This window comes from Capra hircus, chromosome 9 (genome assembly GCF_001704415.2).
Source record: "Capra hircus breed San Clemente chromosome 9, ASM170441v1, whole genome shotgun sequence".
Taxonomy (NCBI): Eukaryota; Metazoa; Chordata; class Mammalia; order Artiodactyla; family Bovidae; genus Capra; species Capra hircus.
This window is the reverse complement of record NC_030816.1, coordinates 40,418,900-40,432,929: the sequence shown is the minus strand read 5'-3', so window position 1 is coordinate 40,432,929 and position 14,030 is coordinate 40,418,900. Positions and strand designations below refer to the sequence as shown.

At 39.9% G+C, this 14,030-nt stretch overlaps 1 protein-coding gene across 1 annotated transcript in view; it reads left to right on the top strand.

Moving 5' to 3' along the window:
- The window catches only part of FHL5 (four and a half LIM domains 5), a 59,223-nt gene extending 45,900 nt beyond the window's left edge, over window positions 1-13,323 (top strand). Inside the window, exons 4-6 of the mRNA XM_005684663.3 lie at window positions 620-789; window positions 5,216-5,402; window positions 13,095-13,323. Of these exons, the coding sequence (XP_005684720.1) occupies window positions 620-789; window positions 5,216-5,402; window positions 13,095-13,258 (521 nt within the window). The 3' untranslated portion in view covers window positions 13,259-13,323. The remainder of the gene's footprint in view (window positions 1-619; window positions 790-5,215; window positions 5,403-13,094) is intronic.

Below are 14,030 nucleotides of genomic sequence, written 5' to 3'. Positions count from 1 at the left end.
TCAAAAAGCACAGCCCATCATAGGAGAATGGAATCAAGCATCATTTTGTATCTCAGCAAACACTGGTCTGAGGGTCAGTCATCTTTCTTTTCTCTCAGGGAAAGCAAGGATCCATGTAAACTGTTACACCTTTAGGCAAGTAATAATCCTCTTCGTTGATCCTCTTCTCAATACCTATGGACAACAGCATAAGAGCAATTCTATCTCATTTTCTCATTATAGATTCAAAGATTTTTCTAGGAGACTGTAACTGCACAACATCAATCTCAGAAGTCTGTGCCCTGGGCATTCCTAATATCCTTGTAATTCTTATTATGGCCCAATTTATCTAAACCATGTGCAGTCTTTCAGAGTCTACTTTTATAGTCCTTTCACATCATAAAATTATGAAACAGCACAAGAATTTCCAGTGAAAGAGTGATTCACCATCATTGTGGCTGAATTCTATTGACCTCTTTTTTTCAGATAAATGTTTTGGAAACCAAACACTATTTTTTTTTCTATGTGGCTGATTAGTTTATTGCCTTAACATATAGTTTAAGTGATTTGATGTATTACTGCTTGAAAGAAAACAACGAAACTTGATTTGTACTAATAGACTCTTACTTTTCGGGTCCAGGTTCCCGCAAAATGGAATTTAAGGGTAACTACTGGCATGAAACCTGCTTTGTATGTGAGCACTGCCGACAGCCAATAGGAACTAAACCTTTGATTTCCAAAGAGAGTGGCAATTACTGTGTGCCGTGTTTTGAGAAGGAGTTTGCTCACTACTGCAGCTTTTGTAAGAAGGTAAATATCTATAGAGCATGAAGCTTATGAAATCTTCCAAATCATTGTAATTAATTGATACTATCATATTATAGCCATCTTTGCACACTCACGTTAGTATTGAATTCCAAGAAGTTCAAAAGCACTACCTGTCACAGGGAGGAAGCCCATCTATTTTTATCACCATAAAATGCCACCAGAACATGAATTTAATGTTCCAAAAGCTCAAGTGATTTGATATTCCAGTTCCATTCACTGCTGTTCATGCAAGATTTCACGTATTCTGGTGAAGGACCCACATCTCTTTTTGAATACAAATATTTCTTAGAAAATTTTTGATCCATATAATTTCAGAGGGAGATGGATTTGTCTCACAGAGTGACTAAGGGAACCAATTTAAACAGGATATTTCACTCCTCACTTTATATCCAAGCAATGTAAATGTCTTCTTGGCTTGAAGCTTTTATATTTCTAGCAGTAGACAGATAAGAGAATGACAATCAAGAGTGACAAGATCATTAGGGAAACTCATTCATTAGACAGAAAGAAGGCTAAGCACTGCAAGTGGTTTCCTTTGCCTCCAGTTGCAAAGCTTCATGTAGGGCCTTTTAACTTGGATACCCATTCAAACTTTTCCAATAGGAAAAAAAGTCACATTTTTCAAGTAAACTTGGTACAATTCTTTTTTTATCCTCTAAGCTTTTATATGAAGTCACTCATCTCTATCACCTTGATAACATGTCTGTAATCCATTAATATATATTGATGTTCTCAAAGGAATCCTTGACCTGTGAGGTATCATAAGTTTCAAATACCCGTGTAAGTTGTGATCAGAAAGCCTGAATCATGGAAACATGTACTAATTCAGTACAGTGGTTTCCAAACACTTTTGATCTATAGACTACTCTGCGGCTGCTACTGCTGCTAAGTCACTCCAGTCATGTCCGACTCTTGCGACCTCATAGACGGCAGCCCACCAGGCTCCGCCATCCCTGGGATTCTCTAGGCAAGAACACTGGAGTGGGTTGCCATTTCCTTCTCCAGTGCATGAAAGTGAAAAGTGAAAGTGAAGTCGCTCAGTCGTGTCCGACTCTTAGTGACCCCATGGACTGCAGCCCACCAGGCTCCTCCGCCCATGGGATTTGCCAGGCAAGAGTACTGGAGTGGGGTGCCATTGCCTTCTCCGACAGGCCTCTCTAGCAGATCTCTTAAGACTATTTGCATATTTACATCCAGACAGCTAGCATGTCATTACCACTATCTACAAAGTAACACACACAGTAAGTTTCTACATAAATTTAAAATACTGATGCTGCATTTGAGGAGGCATCGATAAAGTCCTAAGTTACAATTATTAAATTACACGATAGTTCAGTTCAGTTGCTGTCCGACCCTTTGCAACCCCATGGACTGCAGCACGCCGCTTCCCTGTCCATCACCAACTCCTGGAGCTTGCTCAAACTCATGTCCATTGAATCAGTGATGCCATCCAACCATCTCATCCTCTGTCTTCCCCTTCTCCTCCTGCCCCCAATCTTTCAGGGTCTTTTCCAATGAGTCAGCTCATATCAGGTGGCCCAAGTACTAGAGTTTCAGCTTCACATCAATCCTTCCAATGAATACTCAGGACAGATTTCCTTTAGGATTGTGGTGGCTGAAAAGTACAACTGAAAGTAACATTACCTAAAACCATCTCAACGATGCAGACTTCCATTACTCTATCAGAAATACTGACTTAGAAAATGACTTTACAAGAAACAGTTAGACTCTATGACCCTGAGACAGATGAAGAAGAAGCTCTGCAAAAGTATCAGTCAATGAAATGCATTTAGAAAGAGATGATGGAAATAAAATGGATACATTGACCTGATTGTTTTGAGGGACAACTAAGTTGGCCATTTTTAGGCTGTATTTCTTAAGGACTTACCCTAAAATGAGACTTGTGGGAGTCATTTTAAAATCATTTGTTGGGCACACGATGTAAAGTTTCCTTCGGTGCTATTTGAGATGCAAATATCTTCTCTAGTATATCATAGCTGAGCACTGTTTGGGGCCAAAGCCCTGATGTTTCCCAGGTTAGAGGAGCCTGCCCTATATTTAGGACATGATTTTAAGTCCCCAGAAATTTATGAAATGTTTGTATTGGGTAGTAGAAAGATCACAACATGCCAGATTATTTTCTATTTAATTTTTTAAAACCACAAGTCCTTTAAGGAAAACTGGATATAAATGTTTCTAATCAAGATGATCCAAGCTGAAGAAAAACAATTTGTTTCAACCCAAGCCAAAGACCAAATATAAAACAAAAGAAAATAAGCAAAAAACTACTTGACAACCAGCCCACAGAATTTTTTCATAGATTTTATTTTCTGAAACTAAAATGTATTTTCTACCAGAAAGCAAGTAACCTCAAACAATAGTCCTTTGAATTCAAATTCCACAAGTTTCACATGTTCCAAAATTGATCAGCTGTCATCCACTAAGCGCAAAATCATTGTTGCCCCCACTTTGCCAGAGAAGAAACATGTTCTAAATCCCGGGATCAATCAGTATCAAAAACCAGGCTTGGATGTTAGACTTCATCTTAGCCTGTCTGCCTCTTCAAAAGGAATATAATCACAAACAAGCTATTTTTAATGTTCCAGAGTTTCATCTCCATAATGAAACAATCTTTAATGTGTACATCAAGTTTCATTTTGCTGTGAATACAGTTTTCAAGTTTTGAATCTTTTAAGCCTTGCCTGCTAATCATTTGACCAAACAAATCAAAAGAATCTTGAATTCTGCTGTGCCTGTTGTAAGGCATTTGAAGTCAGTAGGGGGCATTTTAAATTGCTTTAGTTCAGACACACCATTATGTTTCCCATTTACTTATTTAAAATAGTATATATTTTTTTCTCATTTACAAAAAATAACTTCCTATCAAATATCTTTAATTATTAAGGTAGTCATTGGAAAATTTTTAAATATCTTTAGGATAATCTTTTCAAAAGCCTGGAGCATAGACAGTTGTTTAATTTGTCACAATAGAACGGCTTAGAATAGACTTTTTCTATATCTAGTTAATTTGCATACAAAGCCTACAGGCACCATCTCAGATATCACATTGCTTCAGTCATTAGAAGACATTTCTATGAATGCTTGCCAGGTTCCCAAACCACCCCCCAAGAGCTCAGCAGCCATGGATTTGAAAGATGCTAGGACTTAAAAATTGCTATACAAGTAAAGTTGTCTAATGTTTTTCCATCTGATTTTTAAATAGAGATATCTCAGTCTTTTAAAAGGTAGAATCCATGCATTAAACTGGGTTAGAAAATATTTTACGGCAGAATAACAAGCATCTCTGCAAAACCCTAACATATCACACATTAAGGTTCAACGTACAGCGCTGATGACTGAATCCTAGCACTGAAAACTCACACAGTTGCCCACAGTCATCCCATTTGTGCTAGGTACAATGGTAGAATTGCTTTTCAAACATTTTTTCCCTTGGTGTTTCTTCATTCATTCAACAAAGATTTCTCAGTGGCTTATCAGTGCAAAGCAATCTCGTCTCAGTATATGTTCGTGGTTAGGCACACAGACTGTGGAATCAGACCACAGGTTTGAATTCTCACTCTGTGTGTCCCTAGCAAGAGATGTAACTGCTCTAACTCTGGAGTGGTTCATCTCTAAAGAGGGAAGATACTGTGTCAGGATGTTGAGAATGTTAAGAACAGGTTAAGTACAGGACTAAAGACTGAAAAAACATCTTAGAAATATTGGTCATTATTAGCAGATGATGCGTGCCACGCCAAGCTACTTCAGTCAGGTCCAGCTCTTTCAACCCCATGCACTATAGCCCACTAGGCTCCTCTGTCCATGGGAATTCTCCAGGCAAGAATACTGGAGTGGGTTACCATTTCTTCCTCCAGGGGATCTTCCCAACCCAGGGACTGAACCTGAGTCTCTTGGAGCTCTTGCACTGGCACACGGGTTCTTTACCACTAGCACCACCCGGGAATGGTGCTGAGCAAATCCTTTCAGGGTTGCTACTGCTGAATAAAGCATTCAGTAAAAAACAGCTTTTTTAAAGGATTCTTAGAAGTTATATATGAACATTAGAGCATAGCATAGACAGTATCTTAACTCTAATGGCAGATCTTTGAAGACCAACAAGAAAGAGAAAGACGAGCAAAGAAATCAAGGGCCTATATCTTTTTTTATCTTCCTGGGCTCATCATGACCCTGCTTCTTTCCTATACCACTGCAGGAGAAAAATTAGGACAATTCTCATCAGTTCTATTTGATCGAGATAGCCTTTTGTTTTACTTTGGTTCAAAGAAATCACAGGAAAAAGACATCCTGACACAAGGTGACAGGGTAGCTCGAAGTACCACTTGTGGGCAAAGAAGAGAATCACAAAAGACAGTGCACGGTCATTGCCTCTTTTCTGATCATTTGCCAGGTGATAACTTCAGGTGGGATAACGTTTCGTGACCAGCCATGGCATAAAGAGTGTTTTCTGTGCAGCGGCTGTAGGAAAGAGCTCTGTGAGGAAGAGTTTATGTCCAGAGATGACTATCCATTCTGTCTGGATTGCTACAACCATCTTTATGCCAAAAAGTGTGCCGCCTGCACCAAGCCTATTACTGGTAAGTTTAATATATTCTTAGCATGAAAAAGTATGGTTCTGAAAATGCTATACAGTTAATTTAGGAAATGTCATTTTAAAAAGGATGATCTTTCCCTTATGTTTCCTTTTGAAACAAACATGAGTACTTATATATAAATATGAATGTTACACAGAACCCTCAAGGTAAGTATAGAGTATAATTAAGGCAGCTAGGCTCTGTAGAGGGTCATTAATGCTAAACTTCATGGTACTGATTCAAAGTAAAGTAATAGTTCAGGAAAGGAGAGTAAGAGGCCTTGGGGGTTGGGGGGAGGTGTGTGTGTCTGTGTGTGTGTGTCTGTGTGTCTGTGTCTGTGTCTGTGTATGTGTGTCTGCGTCTGTGTGTGTGTCTGTGTGTGTTAGTTGCTTAGTCATGTCCGACTCTTTGCGACCCCATAGACTGTAGCCCACCAGGCCCCTCCATCCCTGGGATTCTCCAGACAAGAACACTGGAGTGGGTTGCCATTTCCTTCTCCAAGCCTGAGTTGAGGTAGAACTTTAAGAAACTGAGTGGAAGAAAGGGATACTTATAAATCAAAATGCTGCTCAATTCTAAACAAGTGTAAAGGGGTCTTAAAGTAGAAAAAGTTTAAATTAAATGCAAGTACTGTGCAAAAATCAGAAGTTATAAATAATTACGATAGCACAGGTGAGGAATTAATTAAACCTCAATTTAAGATGATTCTAACAAATGTATTATTCTCTTTTCATTCTGTTCACTTACAGAATTATCAAATTATGAATAGATAAAATGAGATAGCATTCTGTTAAACAAAATATGTGTGATATGATTTGAAAATAACATAAATGGTAAATCTATCCGTACTAAATGAGTTTTCAAGGTGAAAAGCACGTTGTATTTTCCTCTGAGTTACTTCTAAAATGCTAATCCTGTCATAAGAGAACTGACACTCTCATCCCTGAGAAACCCAATAGCTCTTCTTTTTTTCTCTCCTTTTTAAAAATTTATTTTCAACTGAAGGATAATTGCTTTACAGTATTGTGTTGGTTTCTGCTAAACATCAACATGAATCAGACATAGGAATACCTATGTCCCCCGCCTCTTGAAGCTCCCTCCCACCTCCACCCCCATCCCATCCCTCTAGGTTGTTATAGAGCCCTGATCTGAGGTCCCTGAGTCATGCAGCAAATTCCCACTGGCTATCTATTTTGCATATGGTAATGTATATTTCCATGTCACTCTCTCCATACAACCCTTCTCTCCTTCCTTCCCCAGCTCCTGAATCCATAAGTCTGTTCTCTGTGTCTGTGCCTTCGTTGCTGCCCTGCAAATAATTTCATCAGTACCATCTTTCTAGATTCCATACACATGCATTAATATATGATATTTGTTTTTTTCTTGCTTACTTATGTCACTCTGTATAACCAGCTCTAGGTTCATCCACCTCATTAGAACCAACTCAAATAAGTTCCCTTTTATGGCTGAGTAATATTCCATTTCAACAGCTATTCTTTTAGGTATGGTCACCAAATAACATGGCAGAACTGTATTTCTGTTCTCCATTCCTAGGACTCTTAGATCATATTTCACTTCTGGCTCAGTTCATGTAACACAGGACTATTACAGATTATTCTATCCCTTTTCTCCTCCTCTATCTTCAGATATATCACAAGTAAAATTGAATATTTATTTATCTCCAAGTAAAGAGTTTTGCTGCAAGCCCAGCTTGATAGGCTTTCACTTTCTTGCAAGGGAGGAAGTTTCCTAGATAAACAGAGCATGGTCTTGTTTCTCCATACAAGGCACCATATTTTTTTAGACTCTCACACCAGCCCATGGGCTACAGCTGGCCAGCAAGCATGTTTTGTTTGGCCTGCATAAGCTTGGAAACAACTAATGTAAAATCCATCTCTTCAGCCAAAAAGAAAATGAAGAGCCTGCCCGAGGTGAGCATACTGCCCTCACACTCCTGGCCAGGTCACTGTCACAGGGAGCTGAGTGACTGGCCCACTGTGCAGGGCTTGCCCCCTTTGTTCCTCCCACAATCATTCGGCTATGTCACCTCTGCAGCCCTTTCAGGGACATACACTGGCAATTTTAGATCATAGGGCTCCAAGGCTTGGGCTGTTAATAACTCTGCTCTCCTGCTTCTGCATATCTGGCAACTCCTGCAGCCAAGGGAATAAGCCACCCTCTCTACTGGTTCTAGTTAGAAATGAAACTTCCAAAAATGTAACAGTAACTGGAGCTCCAAAAACTTAGTCGAATATGCAATCACAGCTTGATGGACTCAGACAATTTATTCTACAACACTTTTCTTGAATTGGCCAGAAAAGGCGGGGAGAGAGGGCTGGCAGGGGGTGGGGGTGGGGCGCTGGCGGGGGGTGGGGTGGTGGATTTCCATGAAGAAATGAAAAATTTCAACAACTTAAAAATGTTTGAAAATTTCCAGGGACTCAAATGGCTAGTATGGATCTTAAAGAGCCTATACAAGCTTTGAACCTGATGAGTTTCCATTCTGATCCATCACCACAGATGCATGTGTCTAAGTGATTCTTCTGATGGACTGCTGCAGGTCAATTACTGAACGCAGCTTTTTAAAATCAGACAGAAAAACCATATTTTCCACATGAAACATAGGGATGATCAGGAACCAAAGATTTGTCCCCAAAGTAATCAAATGCAGGATATATATTTAGAATAATCAGTCTGTTGATCATTATCTTAATCTTCTTTTGGCTCTGTGATTGAGACACACCAGAAACTAAATGCCTTCAAAAACTTCCAACTCACTTTAGTATGTTTTGATCTGATTTTTAAATATATATGGGCTTCCCAGGTAACTCAAACGGTAAACAACCTGCCTGCAATGTCGAGCCCTGGGTCAGGAAGATCCCCTGCAGAAGGGCATGGCAACCCACTCCAGTATTCTCACCTAGAGAATCCCAAGGACAGAGGAGTCTGGCAGGCTACAGTCCATGGGGTCATAGAGTCAGACATAAACTGAGCGACTAACACTTTTAAATATATATGTATGTATGTACGTGTGTGTGTATATATATTGAGAGAGAGCTAATTCAAATCCTGAAAGATGATGCTGTGAAAGTGCTGCACTCAATATGCCAGCAAATTTGGAAAACTCAGCAGTGGCCACAGGACTGGAAAAGGTCAGTTTTCTTTCTAATCCCAAAGAAAGACAATGCCAAAGAATGCTCAAACTACTGCACAATTGCACTCATCTCACACGCTAGTAAAGTAATGTTCAAAATTCTCCAAGCCAGGCTTCAGCAATAAGTGAACCGTGAACTTCCAGATGTTCAAGCTGGTTTTAGAAAAGGTAAAGGAACCAGAGATCAAATTGCCAACATCCGCTGGCTCATCGAAAAAGCAAGAGAGTTCAAGAAAAACATCTATTTCTGCTTTATTGACTATGCCAAAACCTTTGACTGTGTGGATCACAAGAAACTGTGGGAAATTCTGAAAGAGATGGGAATACCAGACCACCTGACCTGCCTCTTGAGAAATCTGTATGCAGGTCAGGAAGCAACAGTTAGAACTGGACATGGAACGACAGACTGGTTCCAAATAGGAAAAGGAGTATGTCAAGGCTGTATATTGTCACCCTTATTTAACTTCTATGCAGAGTACATCATGAGAAACGCTGGGCTGGAAGAAACACAAGCTGGAATCAAGACTGCCGGGAGAAATATCAATAACCTCAGATATGCAGATGATACCACCCTTATGGCAGAAAGTGAAGAGGAACTCAAAAGCCTCTTGATGAAAGTGAAAGTAGAGAGTGAAAAAGTTGGCTTAAAGCTCAACATTAAGAAAACGAAGATCATGGCATCTGGTCCCATCACTTCATGGGAAATAGATGGGGAAACAGTGGAAACAGTGTCAGACTTTATTTTGGGGGGCTCCAGAATCACTGCAGATGGTGACTGCAGCCATGAAATTAAAAGACACTTACTCCTTGGAAGAAAAGTTATGACCAACCTAGGTAGCATATTCAAAAGCAGAGACATTACTTTGCTGACTAAGGTCAATCTAGTCAAGGCTATGGTTTTTCCTGTGGTCATGTATGGATGTGAGAGTTGGACTGTGAAGAAAGCTGAGTGCCGAAGAATCTATGCTTTTGAAGTGTGGTGTTGGAGAAGACTCTTGAGAGTCCCTTGGACTGCAAGGAGATCCAACCAGTCCATTCTAAAGGAGATCAGCCCTGGGATTTCTTTGGAAGGAATGATGCTAAAGCTGAAGCTCCAGTACTTTGGCCACCTCATGCGAAGAGTCGACTCATTGGAAAAGACTCTGATGCTGGGAGGGATTGGGGGCAGGAGGAGAAGGGGACGACCGAGGATGAGATGGCTGGATGGCATCACTGACTCGATGGATGTGAGTCTGAGTGAACTCCGGGAGTTGGTGATGGACATGGAGGCCTGGAGTGCTGCAATTCATGGAGTCGCAAAGAGTCGGACACGACTGAGCGACTGAAGTGAACTGATATATATATATATATATATTCTCTGTAGTAGTGCTTCTTTAAAGTTGAGCTATTTGGACTCAGAGGGAGAGGGAGAGGGTGGGATGATTTGGGAGAATGGCATTCTGACATGTATACTATCATGTAAGAATTGAATCGCCAGTCTATGTCTGATGCAGGATACAGCATGCTTGGGGCTGGTGCATGGGGATGACCCACAGAGATGTTATGGGGAGCGAGGTGGGAGGGGGGTTCATGTTTGGGAACACATGTAAGAATTAAAGATTTTAAAATTTAAAAAAAAATAAAAATAAAGTTGAGCTATTTGAACTAATGTACCACAGGGAACTATATATTAATACCATACATTTATCTTCTGAAAATTGTACATTCAGGCAAACAATATGTCATTCCCAGAAACTATGTTAGAACTGTTTTTAAAACATCACTTTAAATTAACTAGATCTATAAGGAACAACTCAAGATGTAACTATAAGTTTTTTCTCCTCTAAGATAGGATTTGCCTTTCTAAGGAGATAAATGAAGCAGCTTGACCTAGTGGGAAGAGCACTGATCTAGGGAGTAAAAGACCATGGCCTTGTCTCTGCCCTGATTATTGTGTGACTATAGGTATGCAATTCACCTCCAAGGTCCTCATTTGTCTTCTTGCAAAATGAGGAATTAAATAAGATCACATATTTGCTGTTTTCTATTTCTGTTTATTTTCAGTAAGTGAGTTTCAAATGTTGGCTTCTTCAGACAGAGATGCTAATATTTCTGGTTATGTTCCTTAAGAAAGAAAATTCAGACTTAATTTGGTGAAGTTGGAAGCACAGATTCTGAAACAGATGGCCTAGGATTGAATCCCAGACCTGCCACTTAGCAGCCGGGTGATTTGGCCAAGAGGCTAACCTCTCTGTTTGACAATTACTATCTGCAAAGTCGGGTTGATGGTAATAACTACCCCATGGAGTGAGGTGAGAGCTATATGAAGTAAAGGGCTTGGAATAGTGACTGGTTCATCTTTAAGGGCTCAACAAAGGCCAGCTCTTCATTTTCAGGAATAAATGAAGCCAGATAAAACAGGTGTCAGAGTCCTGTTTCCTGGTTGACTTTCTTATTGAAAACGACCCTTATGCTGTGAGGGAGTAAACACATCCAAAATCAAAACAATTTATAACCATCTCACATGTTAAGTCAAGACTTTCTTATATCCCTGCTACCAGATGCTTCCTTTTTATTCTTCTTTGCAAAATTCTAGAAGAATTATTTTTACATTTGCCACCTGTACAAAGCTTACTAACAAATCAAGAAAATTTCATGTGCATCAAAATGCTAGATGTGCAATAATTAAATTCATGAACAGAAGTGGTTTATGTACATATAGAACATTATTCTTGCAATCAGCTTATTAACATCTTGAATAACATTAAGGGGATTAATTGATACATTATTGATTTACTCTCATTAGAAAGTAATGAAGGCATCATAAATAAGCTATAAATTTAATCAAGAAAAGTACAAGAATTTGATGTAAATGTATCCCTGAACTAGTAAATTGTATGCGAAGGCATCAAAAAACATTTCCAGGATGGAAACAAAAGTTCATTATCATATCGAAGGAGAATTTACCTGAAATAAAATATTTATTCACCTTTTTTGCTTTACCAGCCCAAATGGAATATTTGGAAATCACATGTGCATCAGCACATGAACTATTTTAGCCTCACTAAAGCAGTGTGATAAGCAAACCACAAGAATTTCATAGCACTAAGATCACTTGGAAAAAACCTGGCAAATGGAGATTCAAGTCTAGGGCAACCCAAACCCTTACCAGACCTTAGACCTTTTCTCCGTTTTTACAGCTCCTCAAAATCAGTTCCTTAAACTGTACCCTGGATTCATATTTGGGGTATAGACACAGAGTCTCATCAAAGACTCAAATTCTCATACCTTTCTTATTAATAGAAACCCTATGGCTCAAGTAAGGCCCAAGTTGAAATGGGGGAGCCGATTTCATTGGGTAACATGGCTTCAGCGGCCACAGGAATAAGATTCACACATCTTTGTTGCAAGCCTACACTGTCGTCAACTCTGGGCAAGGTAGCAAGGTTATCATATGAGGCTAGCTAAGGACAGTTTGGATGAAATTCTCTACTGGAGCCTTTTGGAAATTGTGTCTCAAGCCACAGTATGACTGTGGGACTTTATCTTGAATAAAATTAAACATGGGAAAAGAGAGAAGAGAACTATAAGTCATTAAAATATCAGATACCAGGCTGGGAAGTATTCGTTTATTTTACCTTAACTTTGCTTCAAAGTAAACAGGGTCACGAGGAAGGAAAAAATATTCTTACTTAGATAAGTAAGTAACTTAAATAAGCAAGTAACTAAGTAAGTAACTTACTTTGAAGTTCTGACTTCAAAACTTATTCCTTCTTCTCATTGCAATACCCTAAATTTCCTATGTCTTGTGAAAATCGCTCAGCTGTGTACAACTTTGTGACCCCATGGACTAATACAGTCCATGGAATTCTCCAGGCCAGAATACTGGAGTGGGTAGCCTTTCCCTTCTCCAGGGGATCTTCCCAACCCAGGGATCGAACCCAGGCCTCCTGCATTACAGGCAGATTCTGAGCCACAAGGGAAGCCTTATGTCTTAGGCAATTGGGAGCTGTCTCCAAAAATATGTGCTTTGTATACTCAAGTTCTTGGCAACCTACTCCACTACTCTTGCTTGGAAACTCCCATGGACGCAGGAGCCTGGTGGGCTGCAGTCCATGGGGTTGCTAAGAGTTGGACGCGACTGAGCAACTTCACTTTCACTTTTCACTTTCATGCATTGGAGAAGGAAATGGCAACCCACTCCAGTGTTCTTGCCTGGAGAATCCCAGGGACAGGGGAGCCTGGTGGGCTGCCGTCTCTGGGGTCGCACAGAGTTGGACACGACTGAAGCGACTTAGCAGCAGCAGCATACCCAAGTTCAACATACTTATGTAGATTATGGGACAAAATTGACTGAGTATCTGGCTGGATCTCAAAGGAAGAACCTGTGGGTGTCATTCCCGAATGGATACAGGCCACTGCGGGTTGCATCATTCCTTGGTTACTTTCTTGATGCGGTCTTACTCACTGTTTTATCTCCAGCTCCCAGAAGTGTACCTGATAGAATGCTCCATCTATTTGTTGAAAGAATAAATTACTCTTTTTCTCCAATTGCTTTACAGGTCTCAGAGGTGCCAAGTTTATCTGCTTTCAAGACCGCCAGTGGCACAGTGAATGCTTTAACTGTGGGAAGTGCTCCATCTCCTTGGTGGGGGAAGGCTTCCTGACTCACAACAAGGAAATCTTCTGCCGCAAATGTGGCTCTGGGGTGGACACTGACATCTAGAAGGAGACAGTCCCTCCCCACTGGAAATCCACCTTGCTTTTGTTCTCACTAAATCCAAAACTCAACTGACACTGCACTTCTGACTTAATGTTTAGAAAAGAATTCACGCAGAGTTTATAGCACAAGTGTTTTTGCACACATTCTAACTGAACTATAAGGGCTCAGAAAAAGCACAGTCTAACAGAAATGAACACGCTCTAAATCACAAAGACACCTTTCCTTGCAAAATACTGCACTCTGCTGTTAGAAAATATGGGAAAATATTTCTTTATTGTAATCTAATGTATAACCTATACCTAGAAGTCATGGATTTTATTACTGAAAACTGATGTTTTTCAAAACTGCAGAGTAAGAAGGATACCAAGAGATCAAATTGAAAGACATACATGAGACTAATGTTTGCATTCCTCACTAGTTATACATAACATGCTTGGCTGTGAATGGTAGAAGAGCAAAAATGGTCAGGGAAAACATCAGTAATCATCATATTTAGGTTTTTTGTCATTTTATCATTCTTTTATTGTTCACAAGTACTAACTTTGGAGTTGAAAAACAAAGCTGCAATTTGCCCTCATCCTCCCTGCTTCCACAAGTAGTTGGTTACCATATTTAATCAAAGGAATTTGAGAATTCTGGGCACCATGCCCTCATTCTCTGCATAGATACAAAGGTGTCCTTCCCCTCCCCCCCGCCCCCCCCCCCAGGGATAGTCAAAGCATAGGTTTCCACATTTTGTGTTGAAAGCATTTCAAAGTCCACAATGAAATTTTTT